The sequence below is a fragment of the Corvus hawaiiensis genome, chromosome 4, assembly GCF_020740725.1.
Source record: "Corvus hawaiiensis isolate bCorHaw1 chromosome 4, bCorHaw1.pri.cur, whole genome shotgun sequence".
NCBI lineage: Eukaryota > Metazoa > Chordata > Aves > Passeriformes > Corvidae > Corvus > Corvus hawaiiensis.
Genome location: NC_063216.1, coordinates 21,992,055 through 22,013,340, shown reverse-complemented (window position 1 = coordinate 22,013,340; position 21,286 = coordinate 21,992,055). Strand labels below are relative to the sequence as shown.

Genomic DNA, 21,286 nt, shown 5'->3' with positions numbered 1-21,286 from the left:
AACATTTGATAAAATATGGATTAATGTTAGGCAGGTGCTTGTCCGTATTAACATGATGGTCCTAGTAAACCAGTGACCTTAAAGATAAACTTCTAAGCCTGAGACTGACTTATCTCATGTGCACAAGTACCATACTTCTGACAGGTAATGAAGTACAGTATCAGAAAACTTCTGTCTCAGAGTTCTAACTTCCTTCTCTCCTGAAATTTCCTTATCTTTGTATACTTTTGTCAGGTGGAGTGCTTTGCTACCATGCTTCCCACACAGCAGTAGAAACAAAAAACTTCCCTCAGCTGAGCTTAGACATCTTTATTAATGAGTATTGCATGCTTTCAATCCTTGGCCAGGAGTCTTTCACTAAAGTTCAATGAGGTATTATCAGTTACCAAGATGATTTTACTAATCTCTTACGAGGAAAGACATTTAGCTGAATATCATACCACACATTTGGAAGTCCCTAATTCAGGGAAGAAGTCAAAGAAGACAAGTAATATGTATGATGTGGAAAAATGGAAAGACAAATGGACTTCTGGTGCTGACTGGTGGAAGGCTAAATCTTTCACATTAACCACTTCCTGGAAGTGTTACAACACTGCAGTGAGACTGCATTCATAGCCATGATATTCCACTAGTCCTGTAGGAAGTCAAAGTCAATGCAAGAGGTGAAATTCATTCATCCAGACTGCCCTTTGCTCTTGTAGGCTCCTTGCAGCTTTCTAGGGACCTGGAAAAGTTGTTCAAGCGACAGCAAAAAGTATGCCCTAGTGGCATTTTCACTAAGGTACCCAGTGCACTTCCTCCTGGCTGCACGTTTGGTCTTGAGCAAAGAGAGAAATATTTCTCTCTCAGTGTATTTTTAAAGCCATCCTTTCTAACTGATAGGCATGAAAGCACATCATAATATTTTGCTTTACACAAGCTACACCATCCTGCTTGGCATAAATATTTTGTTGGTGTCTTCTTTGCTTTGTGAGTAAATATTCCTGTTCAGTCACAGCAGTAATTGCTGAAAGAAGATGCCCTTCACACATTGGTGAAGGGGAAGACAGTAATAGTCACAATATACATGTGAGTTATCACGCACAGTCAACATTTTTGTCAGAAATGATGAAACTTCTAGCAAGAAAAGAGCACTGGCTTTCTGGCCACTCTACCACCATTTTCACTGCTTTCCTCACTGCTCTGTAATAGCACTGAGTGTTAACACACTATACAACAAATTACTACGTGACCCAATTCTGCAACCGATGAGTGTGAAAAACTTTAAAACATTTTAATGTTGCAGAGCTATAGAACTGAGTTAAAAAAGAGCCAACAATACAAAGCTTTGTTCTCCAGCTTAGAGAGCAGAGTATTTCAAATACTTCAAAGAATGCAGAATTACAGAAGGTCTCGACATGTCTTTGCTTCAAGACAGGGCTGCTTGACAACTTCGGTATCTCTTCACACACTGCTCTCTTAAAAGATTTTGTTCCTGGTATCTTTAAAGATTGCTTGAAATAAATCCCCATTCATTTATTCATGTTTTCCATCTATAAAATATAAGCCTGCTCTTCCTTTGCATGCTAATCAGAATGGATGTGGGTCACAAGCAGTGGAATTCCACGAGACACACTATGGATACACAGGACTGCAGGGATGAAGTGGGCATTTCTTAACTGGCTGCTGCAAAGCCAACAGGACAGCAACCACAGGTTTGCTTGTGGGGAATGCTGGACATTTTCTCCCACCATTTCTCCTGCTACACTGAAGTACAAGAAGAGGTGTAATACGAGGTTTCTGATCCAAAGGGCTTTTCCTTCAAATTTGCAATGGGCCCTGCTAATTAACAGCTCTTCCTCAAGGTCATTGGAAATAAAAGGGTGAGAACATTGGCCCTGCAAAAACAGAATCCAGAATGTCAGTCACTCCACTGATGGTGCTGTGTGATCTTTACAGTCAAATGGCTGTCCTGGAGGAATTCTCCCCAAAGGAAGCATGCTGCTGCTGTGGCAGAGCTTTCCACTTGTCACAGATCTGCAGAGACAGACCCGGGTGTAAACAGCTCAGAGTAGGACACCTCAGAGTAGGAATCTGGGGCAGTGGAGTTTGTGGGGAATAGAACAACCACTTTCTATCCATGACACATGACAGTTCTGGGTGACTCTCTTGCAACAAGGAACTTCCAGTAGGCGCTGTCAGCACAGAGTCAAAAAATGAAGGCTGAGCTGCTGTGTAAGTAGCAGGCATTAATTATGGTCCCAGGCACTCCGAGGGAGCCTGACTTTCTTTTCTGGAATATTGAGGACTTTAGGCTTCCTGCAAGCAGACTGATATAATTTCTGAAGAAGCTTTAAGAGGGGAAGCTGCAGTTCCTAATCTTTTGTTATTGACTGAAAGACTGGTCTTGAGTAAGGACCTTGGAATTTTACCCTATGGCAGTTGCTTAGAGTAGGTGACAGTGTTTTTGTATTTAGTCCCTAAACACAGGCTTAAGTAAACAACCATGTACCTCTCCCTGAAAGCTTTTGCACTGCTTAAAGCACTTCATGCTTGGCTGCAGAGAAAACACTACCTGTGATTTGCTTCTTAGTCTCTATATCCCTGGTGTGCCGGAGCAGGCGGAGCAGGAGTGGGATCCCTTTCTGCTCTGACACTTCCAGTTTGTTGTCATTGTCCTCAAACACCAAATTTCTCAGAGCACCACATGCTGCCCGCTGAATGTCCTCATTCTGAACCTCGAGGAGCTGTAAAAGTTTGGGGATACCACCAAGTGAGAAAACCTGTGAGGAAAACAAAACACACCAGAGAATAGTCAGATGATGTAAATGATAAACTCCACTCTCCCCCTGCCCCAGCAAAAGGTTTAAATAGTTATAGGAACTTCTTTCATTTGCTCCTATTTGAGAGACTTGAAGCACAGATCATTAATCATTTGGACATGACTATTGACTTCTAGGCTTTTGTATGACTAAGACTTAAAATCCACAACTAGGGGAGGCAACATGTTTTCATAATTAATATCAGAGAATGAAACGAAATCTCTTCCAGCTTTGCTGCAGATTTGTTCTCTCTGACAAGACATTTAATCACTCTGCTTTTTAGCTTCCATGTTGGTGAAATGAATATTTGAGATTTAATTCTGGAACATTTATGAACAGGTTTTTTTTTTCCTCAGCAGCTAGCCTGATGAAAAGACAGTATTCTCAATGCATGTATTGAAAGTGTATTAAAAACCAATACATTACACTTAATACTTCTTAACTGTGCCCCATAGAGAAAAAATAGTAGAAGTAAGCATCAAAATGTAGACCATGAAACATTGTAAGCCAGCTGTCTACTGAACTACCCACATTTAGCAAAGACTACTTTTCAGTGTTTAAATCTTCAGAAAATGACGTTTTGGCCCCAAATGAATGAAGGATTTAAAGGACGTTATTTTACAGCAGCTGTATGGAAACAAACAGTTTGTTGTGGTGAATGAGGAATCCCACATGAACTGTGATATGACATAAGCAAGCCTTAGCTGACTCAGGAGTGAATTTACTATGGAAAGTACCTTCCATTAATGTACAATTGCCAATGATCTCCTCCAGCATCTTAAAATGCCATATGATTTTGTGGACAAACTCACCCTTGTGCAGAATCAACAGCACATGAAAGACTCAGAAATCTGATGCACCTGTCTTAAACAGTCCAGAGCTTAATGATAAAAAGAGTTCAGTACAACTGGCAGGTGTTGGCAACACCAAGAAATGGAATGTAAGAAAGCCTTTTGTCCTTCATGGAGTAAACTCCACAGCCTGGCAGCCTCTCCTCTGATTCACCTGCACAAAAGGCACAGCTTCTTGCCCCTGCTCTGCTGATCTGATTCCCCCTGCAATCACCCTGAAAATGTCAGCAGAACAAAATACAGGAATATGTATGTTGAGGGCAGTGGTGCATAGAGCATGCTGAAAGCACATCAACCTGTTTTATTGCAGCAGATCAGCCCTTTTGACAGCAGTACTGTAGTTGTTTGGTTTTTTAAAATATTTATGCAGACTTTCTGTCAGTAATTTTAAAGCAATGTAAAAGAAGTCCTATTTCAACGTAATTTGCTGAGAATTTACAACAGCTATTGACCGGTCCTTCTAAATTTTCATTAGTAGACAAAATTCACCTAAATACTGAGAGACCACAAGTTCACAAAAAAAGAAGACCCACTAGACGCACAAATTCTCAAACATCAGGGAACAAAGCATTGAAGACAAAGAATACAGGCTGAAAGGCTAAAAATGGGAAGCAAGACAATGCCAACGTGAACAAGTGTGATGGGCACCAAACAGAAAAGCCCATCATAGGATATGTGGGATAGAGAGGAAAATAGAAGGTGGCTTCAGGCTGACTGCTCCAATCTGAACACTTTTACTCAGCCACTTGTTTTTCTGGGAAGCTGCCTGAGAGTGGTCTGTGTAATAGCTGACCTTCAAACACTCAATTCTGAAGCTCTGTCCCCAGTTTGAAGTTAAGGCTGCCACTAGTCCTGGTATTTTCTTCCAAAACTGATTCTGGCATACCCTAAAGCAAGTCAAAAGGACTGAGATATGTTTGGCTGTCACTGAACTGGACTGCAGGCACATGATTATGGAGGTAAGGCTGGGATTACTGAGCATACTACACACCAAAGCAGGTGTAATAAATGCTTTTTAGTTGTTAAAATAGACTTACACTTTAATGTACAGAACTATGCAGCAGGACAGACATATTTGTGTTCAGTAGTGACATTTAAAGAAAAGGAAGAAGAGAATATTTTTCATGTACCCTTTCAAAAAACTTGTAAGAGACTTGACAAATTTTTTGCAAGAGACTTAAAAATTTGGTTAATCTAAACAATATAGTAATGCATGTGCACAGTCCCAGCAAACCCTTAACACCGTGGCTAATGCATGTGCTGTTTCAACACATTTGTGCAGTCCTAAAAAACCCTGAATATTGGATAAGTTTGCACCATACTCAGAGTTTTCTTTTTTGGGATATTTCTGCATGCCAGTCAAAAATGAGAGACAGAAGCAACTATATGGACACAAAGTTCAGACTCCATGATTTATAAAGGCTGAAAGAATTAAGTTTGTTCAGCCTGAAAAAGAGCAAACTGAGTGGGTATACACTGAGTGGGTTCAAAACAACCTGCAGCAAAACACACAAATGAATGCATTTTAGGGAAAATATCTAACATCAGTATCCTGTAAGGTTACTTGGACTGTCTTCTTTCTTTTCATGTTGGCACACAGTGCCATGAAATATAGAATCTTACTTTCTCTACCTGATTGTAACTGGCCCAAAAATAATTACTTACTTTTCTTCTGGCATCTGCTTTTTGGAAGCACTCATGCTGTATGAAAGTCACTGCAGCAAGGATCCTGGGCGTGTTCTGTGTGTTTTCACTCTTCAGGATGTTCACTGCACGCTCCAGTGTCATCTCCACTTCTGGGCTCCTTAAAAGCATACACAGAGAAATCTAGTAAAAAAAAACTGCAGAAGAAGTATCATTCTTGTAAAACCAGATTTTTTGTATTTTCCAAGTAACTCTAGCTTTTCTTAGAAATTTTTTTTCCTTTCCAGTAGCAGAAAATATCATAATAGCTTTAAGAGATACTGATGTTCTGGGGGAAGAGAAAGTCATAAACAGAAGTGCAGTTCTGGAGAAAGAAAATAATGATTTAAGTTCCAATAACAAAATGGGAATATCAGTGGATGTTTCTATCAGTGTTTCCATCCAGTGGGTGAAGGACTGGGTGTGAAAGGAAGGATGAAGAAGTGGATGAAGATCAAAAGAAGGCCATAACCATGGCAGAGTGACTATTACTGACCATGAAGATACCTTGATGTTTTCCTCAGTAGTAGTGATGATTGTTTTTTTATATTTGTCTTTATGCCTTTCATCAGTGTCTTAGTTCCCAGATTATATCTATGCAGGACTCAGTACCCCCTTTTTTTCAAATGACAGAAGTTGTTCTCATTTGAAATAGGTGGGCAAAGCCCTTTTTCAGGTGGGAAAAAATAAAAATACCACTCATTAAACGGAGTAGGTAGAGAGCCTATGCTAATATTAAAAATATGTGCCACCACTTCCCTTCCAACTTCCAGAATGTTTGCTTAAATTATGATTGTGTTAGACAACCATATAAAAAAATTGAAAGAAAAATGGAAAAACCACATTTTTTTCCCCAGTAAATGGAACATAAAACAATTAATGGCACTATCAGGTACATTAGCTCTGGGACAGGTGGTTATGCTCCCCAGACTTTTTATTTACTTTTGGTTTCAAATGTGCTGCACCCAGATTAAAAAAAAAAAAAAAAAAAAAAAAGAGAGAGAAAAAAGTTGACAAGAATGTGAACATTCTGTTTTTTTTTTAATCCAGATAGTTTTGTAGTAGTAGATCTGCCACTGGCCAGACAGGGATGAGAGGGCAGTCTGTGAACCACCATGAAACAAGAAGTAATTGGCAATAACTCCCTACTGCAGAGCTACCAGAATCAGAATGATTTGCTTGATAACCATCTCATTAAATGAATCTACAGTTAGAAATTTTAACTCAATTGCCTCTTATTTTAAAATGGGTACCTGGGAAATAAATTAGCTTAAGTTGAAACTTTAATTTTTTTTTCTTTAAACTAAGCAGAAATATTAAATAGGAATTAACAATGCTCAGGAAAGTAAAATATGGAAAATTAGCCAGATCATATTTCTTCTTTTTACTCCACAGTGGAACTGAAAAACAGGCTTTTCAACCTTGGGGTTTACTTAGATTTCTTAAATTAGCAAAGGTTTTGAGACCATGTTATAAATGTGCACATGTGATCATGTCAACCTGTTAGCAATAATTTTCGAGTGTTTTGACCAAATTCAGTCACCTTCTGCGAGCAGCAGACATCTCTGATGTACTAAATTGTGTCACTTCACTGACCAACAGCTGAGGAGGACTAAAACCATGTGCTTCCCAAGGTCAAGGCTGCTGCACGAACTCACCCCTCAGGGCACACAAGAGAATTTATGTGGGAACTCAACCTCAGGATGCCAAGGGTATCCCAGAGTAGTAGAATTCCATCAGGAGTCACTGCCAGGCTGAGATGGACACATGGACAGCCAGAAGCTGCATTTCTAGGTGCTGGGGGTGTAGATCTGCACTGAGACTGACAGCAGCTCACCATTCAGTTATCCCTTCATGCAGCAGGCAAAGGATTTCTCTCCTGTTGTGCGCTGCCATACTTGGACTGCTCTCCGTCGGATAAAAATAACATTCCCTAATGTTTTATCTGGCAGCAATAAAGGATGCAATACAATCTCTGACCCTCAATGGTATTCACAAAGATGCAGCACCCAAACTCTTGTCAAAACAGAATTTGATGCAATGATTGCGTTCCCACCCTCAAAGTATTTACAGGCAAACTCAATTAGCTCTGTGGCTGATTGGCACAGGAAGTGACACCAAATGGTCAGCCAGGCAAAGGTTGTTAAACAGAACAATGATCTGACAGGTTCTGACTTCACCTTAATTGCCAAAATATACCAATTTTGAGACATATACACAATGATTTTGTGATGGCTCTCAGCACATTCAGAGGTCAGATTATGCAAGCAGCCATTTCTCAGACAGCTTCAGCTTGAATCTATTCTTTCCTAAGCTCTTCATCATAAGGATGCTATTAACTGATTCTCCTCACCAGAAGATACAGGTACAGAGATACAGACATACAGAGAGAGCATCCTGTGCTGTTTTTTTCTACTTTGCTTTCATAGCATGAGCTAGTTCTTTTACAGGAAGTTTGAAAATGCTTTTATATACATTTCAAATGCTGTCCACAGCCGGTCCACTACTTCTCTTTAACCTTACATTACTATTTTACATTCTCTTAATTCACTTGGAAAGACCTAAATTGTGACCTGCATTAAAAAAAAGGTATAAATTTCTGGAAAAATCAAATTACTCCAAAAACAAGCTTATCTCCCCCCCCCCCCCCCCTTAATATCACTAAGGGAGCAACAGGTAAGGTAGCAATATGTCAGATTAATGCAACCTTAAAATAAGAGAATGAGAAATTACAAGAAAACTGAGAGTGTCTACAAACTTCTTGAACTGAGAAACCTTCCAGCAAATGCTGAACCTAAAAACTGGCACTTAAGGAATTATGCTGTCACAAAGATTTTCAATAGGTCACAAATCTTCCATCTGAGTTAACATGGTCTCAATCAAGCCACTTGCACAATGATTCAAGATTGATTTTTACATCTGCAGGTATTCAAATACTTTGGTTGATGCTTGTACAGACAACCAGACTCCAGTGTCTGCATCTTCAAAAGAAAAGCCAAAATTGCTCCTACACGTAATTAAAGATAAAAATTGTTGGTTGTGGCTCAGAAATGCATACAAGAATGTGCTAAAAGTTAAGCAGGTTATTAAGTCAATGGGATACATGCTTGTAAATTGTCTTACTGAAAAACAAAGTCCTCCCAGGTACCTATTGGTACCTATTTGGTATTACTACACTCAAATCTTTAGCTGTTGTGAGCTCTCAGCTGGGTTTTTTGGACTTACTTCCTGCAAAGTCTAAATACTTAAAAGTCAACATAATTAATATCAGATCTCTTAAGTCCTGCATCACCCAGAGGTGAAAATTTCAATCCGGACCAGAAGAGACCATAGTACCATACATGCTTGTAAATATAATCATAACACACAACATGTAGCTGACAACAAAAAAATACCTGATCTGCACATAGCAGTGGTATCAGATGATGCCTTTTCTCACACAGAAACAAACTCAGAAAAAGAACAAAGATGGGTCTTCAGAAAAATGAACTTAACAGCTACACAGTTACAGGAAAAGAGCTATTTCTTAATAACACTTGTAAATTACACTATGATTAACTTAAAGAGAACTCTTAGGATCCTATTTGAATTACGAAACAAAACTAAAAACCAGAATAAACATGCAAGTAACCATCTCCTGTCTACCAAGTGGCTTTTTCTGTCCACTGAAACTTAACAGCACTGGGAACATTCAGAATTATTCTAAAATGAACAGATATTCACTCCTGAGGGGAAATTAAGAAATAATAAAATTTCTCTTTTGAAAATGAAACTGATTTTAAACAGTCTGAAATCTTCTCTGGAAAGGAATTTTTGGTGGGAGAAGTAATTTTGTGAAAAAAAACCCAAGCCACCCTTTCCAGTATTTTAAACAATTTTTCTGAAGTCTGGGGTCAGATTTGGGACTTTCTGGCATGGAGCCAACAGAGTTCAAGTTAAGATAACTCCCTCAGAGCATGTAGGATCTCTTGGTAGTGAGAAGCTCTGTGGTCCTGGGATTCAGAGCAGTTTGTATTTGTTCTAGGAATGGATGGTGTTACAGAGCTAAGAGAGATTTCTGTCTGTGTTTTACCTGAAATTTATAAAAACGAAGACATGTCCTTGAAACTATGAAGGGTTTTTAACTGGAAATTGCTAATCTGCCAAAAGCTGCTCCACTGCTAGATTTCTGACCTATTCTCATGAGAACCAGTGTTGATATCGTATGGGCTCTTGTGAGCACAAAATCTGCCAACACAATTTTGTGTATTGTGACTTAGGTTGTAAATTACTCAGAGACTACTTTATGTCTCCTTATAAAACTGATTAACTCTTGGCAAAAGGGGTCCCAAACTTCAGCAGGAGGTGTAGATCTTGCACTGTACATACACACAAACATTTTTTTCTCCCTTTCCTTTGTTGCACTGGAAGTGGATTTTTAAAAGTCAGTTTACTTTCTGCATCCTCTGCACTGATATTTCATACAAGGTGCTGGCTGCTGAATCACAAGCTATCAGTTTACTTTCCCTTTGTAAACAAACACGTTCCTGTCAGCTGTGACAGCCCAGAGCCAAAGCAGGTCCTGCACTGCGCTTACCCGAGCTGAGATCCATTGAGGGTCGCTTGTTCACTCTGCAGGAAACCATTTCTCCCTGCTGCGGCCACAGCAGCTGTCACTGGCATCCTCTTCCCATCTGTTTCTGCAGTGACACTGGCTATTGAAGCTGGCTGGGAAACGTCCCTCCTGCTCTGTGTGTTTCTGAAGGCTGTTTGGTAGAAGCTGGACCTCACAGATTGCCTGTTCTGAGACCAACGGGACGCAGTCGGCGATCTCACTTGTCCCATCGCGCTCTCCGAGGCCAGGTAGTTTTCCTTCTCCAGAAGGTTGGTCATACTGCGGCTGTTGCCAGGCTGGTGGTACAGAGGCACAGTGGGGCTGGGGTAGCCACCATCAAGGACAGCATCACTGACAGCCCCCATGCGGGATTGTCTCTTAAAGGAGCGTCCCCTGTGCACGGAGTCGCGCAGGCTGTAACCAACGATCTCGGACCGAGCGTATCTTGGTGGCACAGTCCCGCTGGATCTCACACCATCTGCATGCCTCATGGAGAACCCAGCTGAAATCCCTCCATCGTAGTGAAAATCACTTGACACGTACGCCAATCTTTCTGGATTTCGTTGAGGGGAAACCTCCAGTCTCTTCAGAGGTTGCCTCTGAGCTCTCTCCTCCATCGTCCTGTAAGCAATCCTTGTCCCCCAGCCATTCGTGTAAGAGGATGGCGAGGCAACCTGCTCCAGGGGGCACAGAAGAACAGGAGCCACAGTAAGGTCACAGCACTTAGGATGAGCAGCAAAGAAACCAAACCAAAATGTAAAGATAAAAATTCTACAGTCTGCTCTCAGAATAAAAAATAAAAGTGAACACCGCCAAAGTTGTGCATTAAATGGGATTCTGCCACACTTCTTTGTACTTCCTTCATGAAGGCAGGAAGAAGTACAGTCTAAACATCAGGAGACAAAGTCTAAGCATCCAGTCTTCTGTCATAAACTCAAAATAGTTGCATAAGTCAATTATGGCAGGTAATGAACAGAGTGATTATTAATGGAGATCTTTGAGTTTGAAATTCCTTGGGGATTAACACCAGCATCTGCTGCTAAAGCTAAATTCAAGGCTGTCTAATAGACAGGAGAAAATGAATCAATCAGATATTAAAAATATTATACTAAAGTGTCTGGATATTGATAATAACCTTAGTAATATAAGGTTATTTAGCACTCCTGTTCACATTGTAGTAGGGTCTAGTAAAAAGAGATAGGCCCTTCCCTGTTTGTCTAGCCTCTTAAAAATTAAGGAGATGGTAAAACATTGCAAGAAAATCAAAATGATCGTTTCACCATCTCAATGACTTCCCCAATATCACAGTTGCAATTTTGAATTATTTTTTTCTTCCTGTACCTAATGGGGATAGACTGTACTGGATCATCATCTTGCTTTATAATTTTCTCTTTTCTAAACTCAACACATCCACTGCCAGCCTTTCTTTGTAGGATGTATCTTTAAGATTCTTACTTTTTGGTGTCGTTTGAGGACTCTCAATTTTTATACCGTTTTCTTGTTCTCTGTATCGGACTCCATACTCCATTCAAAACCTTCCAGAACTAAATCAGCTTGGGACACTATCTGGCCTTGAAATAGAGGAGTCATGGACCAATTTTTAAAAACTAAGTAAGCATAGGGGCATACAACCATAAACCAAAGCCCCATATTTTCCATTTCCATGTTGTGTTAAAGTTTTGTAATATTAAAGACATTTTTTAGGGTAAACAGAGAAGTTCACACAAGCTATTAATTGAAGGAACAGTGCTTAGCAGACAGATGCCAGACTGAATTCCCTTCATTTCACTGCTGAGGACATCCTGAGGGTGATACTTGACTCACAAAAGGAGTAAAGGTCACTGAAACGAGCAGGGTCAGGCAAAGATCATTGGATATATCTGTTTATTCTACAGAAGTTATGCAAGGATATATTTATTTTTTGTTTGGGGATAATTAATGTTTTTGTGAAGTACTAGACCTTGTGGCTTTTCCCAGCTCTCACACAGGACACTTGGTCTCTCTTTTCCCCCCACCCCCTGCCTGGCAAATGGTATTATTTTCTTGGGATTCCTATGTCATCTCTAGTTTTCCTTTTGTTGCTCTCTTCTGGAAGGAATGGATTCATATCAAATATTATGCACTGCAGGACAGGTGAGATAAAGGATGGAAGGACAGAGAAAGAAATATATTTAAGTAAATGCTTCTAACTCTCCCCATACAAAACCAGAGCTGCTTCACTGACTCTTCAAAAGCTGGGCTATTTCTTTTAATGACAAAAAGCCACTCTTGAATAATCTAAAATTAGGAAAGAATTGTCACCTCCATACAGAATTATTTACTAAATAAATGTTTCTGTTCTCAAGCTGAATTGATTTCAGTTTACTAAGCTGATCGTGCAGGAGCGTTGCTTTCGAGCTGTGTTGATTTCCCAGTTGCTCCCTCAAAGAGGTTCATACCAGTTATGAGCTGTGTCACAAACCCTGCAGAAAACCAATTATTTATCTTAGCATTCAGGCCATGACCCCAAGAAAAGCTGGTCAAAATAACAAGAGGATTTATGATTAGATCGTTTAGAAACACCATTGTGTTGCAAGGCCTATACTGCTGGAATTCTTGTAATGATAAAACAGGTTACAGCAGGAGTGTTTGAAATGATAAGGAACCACTCTACCTTGTGAAAACTAAAGTATTTGTGAAACTAAAGCAATCTGTTTTCCTTTGGTTTTGAATGCTTAATTCTGTTTGCCTGGGCAGCATGGCCTCCGGCCACCCTGAGGTAGAGAGATGTGCTGGTTGAGCTGCTCTCTGGTGGGATGGATGAAGATCTGACTTGTCACAGCCTTTGCCTTAGTGGAGTGTAAATATGATTTTTCATTTTCTACCCTGATGCCAACTCTCACAAACCCAACAAGACTGCAAACAGCCCACCTGCATGACTGACTTGAATTTGGCTACTGGCACTGGAAGGAGGGGCAAAACATTAAGAGATTTCATTGTAAAACCCTCATTTTCTAAAAATCAGACTTTCAAAAGAAAACAAACAAGGAAACAAATCTTTAACACTGTCTAAATGTTATTATTTGTGGTAACAAAATGAATAAACTGTGCATGTGATACTCTATTTATTTCTATTCACCGTCTTTTCCTCACCTGGCTTGCCTGGTAATATGAGAAGCTGTAGGGAGACCTCGGTGCAAAATCATTCTCAGTGATCCCCATGTTATAGACACGCTCTGGTACACTGGATGCACGGTGCAGGCTGCCTGGAACCAAAGACTAATATTAGTAAGAGCTTAAGGAAACATGGCATTGTTACAGAGGACAATACACAGTACCAGGGAAAGGTAGCAGCCAGCACTGCCATTAATAAATATAAACTGAAAATTGAACAGGGAAATGATGGAACGGTATTTGCATTTTCCTGAGGACACAAGCCATTTTTTTCAGTTCCCTATATACTTTACTTAAGAGTTATTTTGAGCTTTTAGGAGTCTAGTCACTTGTGCAGCTATGAAAAATGTTTTAGCAAAGCAAGCTGACAGTTTAAATGTCCCAGATAATGACAGCTGATTTAAGTGCTAAGAAATGGTATCACTGAACTAAGAACACTTATTTTTCACTGCAACCACTTTGAATGTACATTCAAATACATAAATGCATGGTTTACACTGGCTGACTATAAATACCATGCAAAGTACACAAGAGATGAATATATTACAGCTGTAGATTGGAGCTGAGAAACAGGGGTTGATGCCTATCTCTGATATGCACCCCAAAGACGCAGATTTCACCACGTACAGTTGTAAATAAACAGCACACACTGAGTATAGACTCTTTATTTCACAGCTGTCTACCTCAACTGCTGCTGTTTCTCCTCCCTTAGGTGCTAATTTAATGACAATGTAATGGAGCAAATAATGCTTCACTAATCTCCTCAGTGCTCCACCCAACAGCACAAAGAGTCTGTGAACAAACTCTATGGCTTATGGTGGTGTAAAGCTGGGTTGTCCAGTGACACTTCAAACCTGCACCTGAAAGGTTCACTAATCCTACAAATAATGTCAAAGATCCACAGTGCATCTGCTCTGATTCTTTTTTTCCATGACCCAGCTCTGAAAATAGAGAAGTGCATTGTGATTATTTCTTCCATTAAAACCCCAAACAAGCCAACACACCCTTCAGGCTGTTCCTTTTTTTCACTAATAGAATGCATTTTCAAAGAATGAGTGCTTCTATTAACAAAAATTTTAAAAGCAACAGATACTAATGAAATAATTATTTATGAGATTCCTGTGTTATTACGGGAATCTGCATCTTGGACTATAATTAACACAGCTTCAAAGAGGTGAAATAGAAGTTGAAAGCATAAAATAATCATAAACGTGGCCTGTGTGTGCTGCACAAGTTTAGGCTGAACAGGTAACAGTGGTCAATAAAGAAGTTAACTGGCCATCAGTTTTCAAACTAGCAGATATTACCTGAGATATTACAGCAAAGAAATCTCAAGAACCAATCATTAATTTGCCCAAACTGCTGAAGACCAAATTTGTGTATCCCACAATATAGTAAAATACAATATAATATAATGGCAGACCGATAATTTGAGGACTGATTCAATCATACTTTGCAATACTTGTATAATCATACTTTCCAATTCTCTCATTTTGGCAGATTTAAACATGTATGAGGGGATTTGTTAAGACACATTCCCAGTAACTTTGTGTCATGAGAGTGGAATGGTGCAGCTTGGTCAAACTCATGATTTGGATTGTAATAATTCCTTCCTGACATTACAAGGTTACCATAGCCCAAGGGTTACCTGAGTACATGGGAAAGAGGCAAGAGTAAACTCTTCTCTTATACTGCAAAGATTTCCCACCAATGTGCACCAAAACCCCAAATCTACAAATTTATATGGATGTCTCATTTCTGTCATGTAATTCCCATACCAATGCACTGTTTCAGGTGCCCAGTAAGAGCCCATCTCAGCTATGTGCTGGCTTTTCAAAGATTCACTTTCTTCATTGCTGCATAGTAAAGGACTTTCATATAATAAATCTTGAAATATAAATACATATAAATTTCTGTTTCTTTACAGTTAGTATTTTTTTTTCCTGTTTACTGTACTTAGTGAGAAAGTACTCTCAGTTATTTATCTACTTAGGGCATAAGGATCTTTTGAGCAAGTAATTTTGTATGTTTTAGGTAACTATAAACTTGTGTTTACTAAAAATAAAAATACAAAAAACAGGATAGGTTAAAAATGACAAGGCCATCCATTAACTGGTTGATGATAAACTACATATCTAAGAGTTCCTTGCTTGCAAAAACAAAATACAGTCAATCAAAAATTGTACCATGCAGTTATCTTTCAAGAAGTCCTCTTTTATCACCTTCAGTCTCCCTGTGAAACTATCCATCTGTAAAAATTTTTCTCTTTCAGAGACAAACACAGTATATGTCAACCTCCGGAATTTCACTTTGCAGTTATCTCTTGCTCACTCTTATCACACCAGTAAATTATTCTGCTGGCCTTTTACCTGTAGATTTATTAGGCAGACAGAAAAGGCATGTCTTTTTACTGTGTGCTGGTTACTTGTGCCAAAAGTCAGTGTGTTAAAGGAAAAAGTGGTAACTGAAATGCTGTGCCTTTCCATTAGTTATGAGATGCAGAATAGGTGACCAGATCAGAGCTTGCCTCTGCCAGCAAGGCTTCCTTCAGCCTTTTTTCATTGTACTACAAAAACCTTACATACCCAGTGCACTGTTCTGCTGTTCATTTTTAAAAAGCCATTAATTATTATTTTTTAAATCTATATTACGGTCTCATTTACTGTTAGGACTAATATTTTCTGACTGTGATTCCCTGATTTGACTGTGACTCCCAGTGTTTTAAGTCTCACAAAAACTCTCTCAGGAAATAGGCACATGATTCAGTTACTCATCCACAGGGGACAGACACCATTTGAGAGGCCACAGGACACTACACTTGATTTCCAGCAGCCAATCAGGAAAAAAATGGGTTTGCTGCAAGCCCCGCATCATGTCTGTCAACCCATAAGGGTATTCTGGAAAACTCAGGCATCTCAGACAGCACCAGACACCCAAGTGTGGGCAATTGAGTGGAACTGTTTACCACAGTCTCCCCTCTCCCCTGTCAATATGAACTAAAGCAGCTCAGGAAAGCCTTGGATGTGGTCAGGGGAGGAGGTAAACTGAACCCCTCCGCTCTTCTCCACACTTAAAATAAAAGATGTGCAAAAGTCACCTGATATTGCAACAGTTACAAGGAAATTCTGAGACCGGAAAAAGCACTTACAGTATCAGCAGGCTGTACAGATGACTGAGCAGAAATCCCATCTGTCTTCACCGAGGCTCTTCTCAAGGCCCCTTTGTTCCCCTGGATGGGACAAGCCCAGCACCTCCCAAGGCCTTGGAAATTTCTCCCCAGCAATCACTGCCTATGGCTACAGACAGACCAACCTAATGTTTGCTTTGCTTTCAAAAACAGCAATGACAAGAGGCATCTCTAAGATATACGATAGATGAAAAAGACAATCATCCTCCACTACGGAGCTGGGTGTATCAAATTCCCCTTGAATCCTGTACAGTGGTAACTGCCTGTTGTGAGTCTCTTTCAGCGCCTTTGTATTTGAATGAAATGAATTTGGCCATGAAAGCCAAATTCTGGCTTTGAACCTCAAAGTCATCAATGTTCACATCAGTCTGCTAAGGACTGAGGGACTGTCACACACCCCGAGTGCCCCCCTGCTGAGTGCTCATTGTCCCCTCCTGCTCAGGGCACCTGGATGGCCACATCCCCCACGGGGACTCCTCAGCGCTCCTGGACTGGCATCCTTTCATCCTTTTTTATACTTCAGCACTCAGGATGGACTGAGATGATGGCATTTAATAACGGCATATCAAAACCATCATTGAATCACTTCATCTCGAGATCAAAGAGCCTTCCTTTTGATTGTGCTCCTTCATCACTCTGCCAGCACATGCCTGGTACCAGAGGAGTTTTTCTAACATTTTGTGCTGGTCAGGACATTTATACAAGGGTTCAAATTTAAGGAAAAGATTTCTTCTGGCTCAGGAAGCAGAGGTAAAGAATGTAACAAAGCCAACAAAAATTGAAAGTCAACACGGATATTTTTTCTACTTCCTTATCCCAGGAAGATATGAAGAGAAAATTACTATGAAGCAGTTAACACATCAGCATTCTGCAAAATAGAAGGCTAAGAACAGAAGAGTGCCCTGAGCCCCTAAAAGTAAATGTAACAAGAAAATACTAAGAATTTTAGAAATTAATAAATGTGAGGAATTAATAAGGCTCAGATTTCAACTGTCTTGTATCTGATGCTGTTTATTTGGAAATCAAGCCACTTTGTTTTGTGTGATACATTACTCAATTCTGCCCTCCTTTTTTAGTGAGGATCTGATAAGGATGCCTTAAAAACTCAACCAAAATCCAAAAGGAACAAGATCAGAGGAAAGTGGACTTATAAACAGAATGAAGTTTCAAAGATTCCAAAAATGAATATAAAATAAACCAGCATGTGCAACAAAAAAACAGTCATTAAAGTATATGATTCTGAATGCCACTTTTTCTTTGATAAGGTGGGACTACCTACCATTGCATTTCCATCCTTAAATAGCATCCAGAAATTTGATATGTCTGCTTTAGTTGTTCAAAACTTTTAACTTTAATTTATAAAGGCTCAGCAGTGGATAAACTGGACAAGTTGCAGCTGTTGTTGAACTGCTTGAAAAGCTATTAACAGTGCTTGACAACATCTTGAAAAGAGTTGAGGACATGTAACTTCGATCCTTTGGCAGCAGCTGGAATCCTCAAATCTGAAGATTACTGAATTTCTATTATGAAAAAGAAACTCCTTTCGAAAGGGGAAAAAGGGCATGAAACAGCAAACAGTATGGGGGTAGGAGGCAAAAATAAGTTCTTCCATTTAAAAGTAGTGCTGAAGGCTAAGCAGATACCTTTAATTTGAAATTCTAAGGAGAAATTATGCTGGCTGACAAACTACTTCTTGTGGCTTCAAAGTTTCCTGTACAGTCGGCAGAAAATGGGCGTGCACAGATGACACTGGGCAAGACCTTTCCCACCACTGATTTTTCATACCCAGTGGTTATGTGCTTGGCTAATTTTAGGTGTGCATGTGAATACTGTGGTTAGCTATGCACTAAGTACCTTGCTGAGCAGAGCCTGAAATACTCCTACAGACAGGACAGTTATATCACAGGGGACTGCTCCTGCTCCCTCTAAATCTTTGTAAGCCTCTCCTGCAACTGCAAACAATATGGGACCCTTGAACAGAGCCAGAAAAGGGCTATAATTCACTGAAAGTGATGCATTTGCATGTAAAAGAGGGTATATTTTTAAAAAGTTCCCTACACATAAGAATTCAAATGTTTCTCAAAGCATAGCCCATTTTTGAGCAAGTCTATAGAGAAAGCACATTGGGACACACATGCAAGTATACGTATATTTTTCAGGAAAGTTGACATGTTAAATGCAAGATTGGCTATGATTCCCATTATAAACATATTTAAGATATAGACAGATATACATGTATTATATATATGTATAAATTCATGCAATGCATTCCAGTTCCAATTATTTTTTTCTGAGTTTAGCAGTGAGACTAAAAATTGTACAGCAACTTGGGCATAAGAATATGTTTGAAAGAAGAAAAGTTCATTTTTTGCATGAACAAGACATGTTACAGACATGTCATTTGCCACTCCTGATCCTGAAGCTTTGGTGTCTCTGAAATGTGAGGGCATCAAATACTTGACCTTTAGAAAAACAAAGCAAACCAAGATAACTATCCCCAAATACATCAGGTCTGTCTGTTAATGTGTTCCAGAGAAGCCAAGACAACTTGAGAGCACGGGAACTCTGTTTCCATAGCGTTTTATGCATGGTTTAGAGACATGAGCTCAGGTTCACGACACTACAATTTATAAACTATTGCTTAAAAAGCTTTTTGCAGGCTCTCTGCTGAGAGAAAAAGAAATTAAGTTACTCTAAAAGTGTTTAGAAACTGTATTTACATGACAACAGCCAAGCTAAGGACCGGCATGTTTACCTGCACATTGCACACCGGTTTATGTGATTTGTACACCTGACTTCTACAAGCAGAATACGTCCATGTCTGCATTGTATGCATTTTTTGCCATGAGGTGTTTTTTTTAAATAGAGGCCAGACAAAGAACAAGAAAATATTTGCCTGCCTGACAAGACAGAGGAGTAAAGTATGGTTATAAAGACTTCTGTCTCACAGCTTTTAATAAATGAAAGGTGACAGCTTCTTTAAGGACAACTGAGCAACAGGGCATGTAGCCTGTAAGTCACTCATATTTAAAAACAAAATTAAAGTTTCATGGTATAGAAAGTTTTCATGAATAGTTAAGACTAAAACCCTCGAGCATCTTGCCTTTAACCCTCACCCTGCGGGTGCCTGGGCTCTGCTTGGGGCACAAGGTGTGACTGCAGATTTCCTGACGAGTCTGGCCTTCTGGCTATAAGATCTTGGAAGTGAGGAATGATTGACGTCAGTTTGTATCACGCATGTCAAAGAACTGGGTAAATAATGTCTGATAACATTATCGTCCTGTGCTTCCCATTCATGCCTTTCCTAGAGTTACTTTTCCAAACTTACTTTTAGAAACGTATGTATGTATATATGTATGTATCTATCTATATATATATATTTTTTTTTTTTTTAGTTGCACGGTTAAACAAGGTGAAACATTCACTACGATTCTTCCCATTTTACTTAGCAAACAGGACCAGTGGGTAAGCTAAGGGCATTAAAATAAGCACATGAAGCGGCTGCTGGATTAGGGGAATTTCGGCTCGGTTCCCCTCTCGGGCAGCGGAGAGCCGGGAGCGGCCCCGCCACGCACCGAGTTACGGGGGAGGTTCGGAGGGAGAAACTTCTGACTCGCTGGAGTGGGAAAAGAGTACAAAAGGAGACGACAGAGCCACGATTTTCTGCCCGAGCGGTCCGCACGCCCCAGGGCCGGGAAGCCGCGGACACGGGGCCAGCTGGGGTCCCATCCCGGAGCCGTGTCCCGGGTCCCTTCCCTTGCTGCCGCCGCCGCCGGAGAGCATCGCGGGGCCAGGACGGGCACTCACCATTGTACAGCGAGCCCCGGCTCTTCCTGGCCAGCGTCTGCTGGACCTGCCGGTGGATCCGCAGCGCCTTCTCCTCCCCGGCGCGGTCTCCCGAGAGCTTGAGCCGGTCGTCGGAGGGCAGCGCCAGGCTGGAGCTGTCCAGCTCGCCCAGGATCTGCTGGCCCAGCACGGTGCGGATGTAGCCCTGGTCGGGCCCGCGGCCGGCCATGGGCACGGCCGGGCTGCGCTCGGCTCCGCGGACCTGTTGCGCCTCCGCCGCTTCCCCAGCGCCGGGGCCGCGCCCCGCCCGCCGCACAGGTACCAGGCACGGCCCCCTGCCCGCCCCGCCCCGCCCGCGGCACCCCGGGCACCGGCCCTGCCCTCCCCTGCCCGGCCCCTCGCCGCTGTTCCCCTCCCCTGCGCTGCCCGCCGCGCTGGAGGGTCCGGCCCGGCTGCCCAGCCCAGCCCAGCCCAGCCCAGCCCAGCCGAGTCCAGCCCAGTCCTCGCCAGCGGGGAACCCCCGCCGGTGCCCGTCGTCCCGCCGGGGAAGTGCGGGAGCGGCCGGGGCTGAGCTCCCGGGGCTGAGCTCCCGGGGCCGGGAGTGTGCGTTTGTGTTTGTGTGAGTCTGTGTTTGTGTCTCATCCGCCGAGACACCGGGTTCCTGTGACACACGTACTCCTTCGTGAACAAACGCACGCACGCATTTTAAACATATAAATACTCGCTGTCCTCATGTGCCGCCCTTCACAGATGCTTTGCATCACGATATATATAAGATAATTCTATTTTTTTACACGTTTACACATTTTGTATGCGAGTTTCAACCTGGAGGTAGAAGATGCTCTAAGTGCGGTGGTCTGTGCTGTGAAGATCAAACTTTCAGGCGGGGCTGTGTTGCGGGAATGGTGATAGGGCTGCTGGTTTGGGGGTTTTTCTGCGGTCTGGGATTTTTCCAGGCTGCCGTAAGGGATTGCAGAGAGATGAGTTGCAGCCGCCTTCTCTCGGTTTCGCTGTAAAGAGGTGATGAGGGAATTCCTCAGTTAAAGGCTGGAAAAGCCCCGACTGGCTCTGCCCCTGCCGTCGTGAGCGGGTTCTTGCCCGCTGAAGTACAGCCGGGGGAAGGCTGAAGTCCTCACACTCTCTCAGGACGCAGCTTGGAGTTACTGTTCAAACAAACACTCTACTCACGGTGGGTTGAAAGGAGGAGGAACAAGGGAGCATGCAGTGCTTT

The 21,286-nt window shown here is 41.3% G+C and overlaps 1 protein-coding gene across 2 annotated transcripts in view; it reads right to left on the bottom strand.

Moving 5' to 3' along the window:
- PKP2 (plakophilin 2) overlaps positions 1–20,353 on the bottom strand; it is a 38,990-nt gene extending 18,637 nt beyond the window's left edge. The window contains exons 1-5 of one of the 2 annotated variants that reach the window (XM_048302293.1): positions 20,077–20,353; positions 13,062–13,174; positions 9,912–10,603; positions 5,318–5,456; positions 2,555–2,762 (exon numbers count right to left, since the gene is read on the bottom strand). In XM_048302293.1, the coding sequence (XP_048158250.1) occupies positions 2,555–2,762; positions 5,318–5,456; positions 9,912–10,603; positions 13,062–13,174; positions 20,077–20,284 (1,360 nt within the window). In that variant the 5' untranslated portion in view covers positions 20,285–20,353. The remainder of the gene's footprint in view (positions 1–2,554; positions 2,763–5,317; positions 5,457–9,911; positions 10,604–13,061; positions 13,175–20,076) is intronic. The other variant, XM_048302294.1, reaches the window with a different exon arrangement.
- Positions 20,354–21,286: the final 933 nt, after the last annotated feature.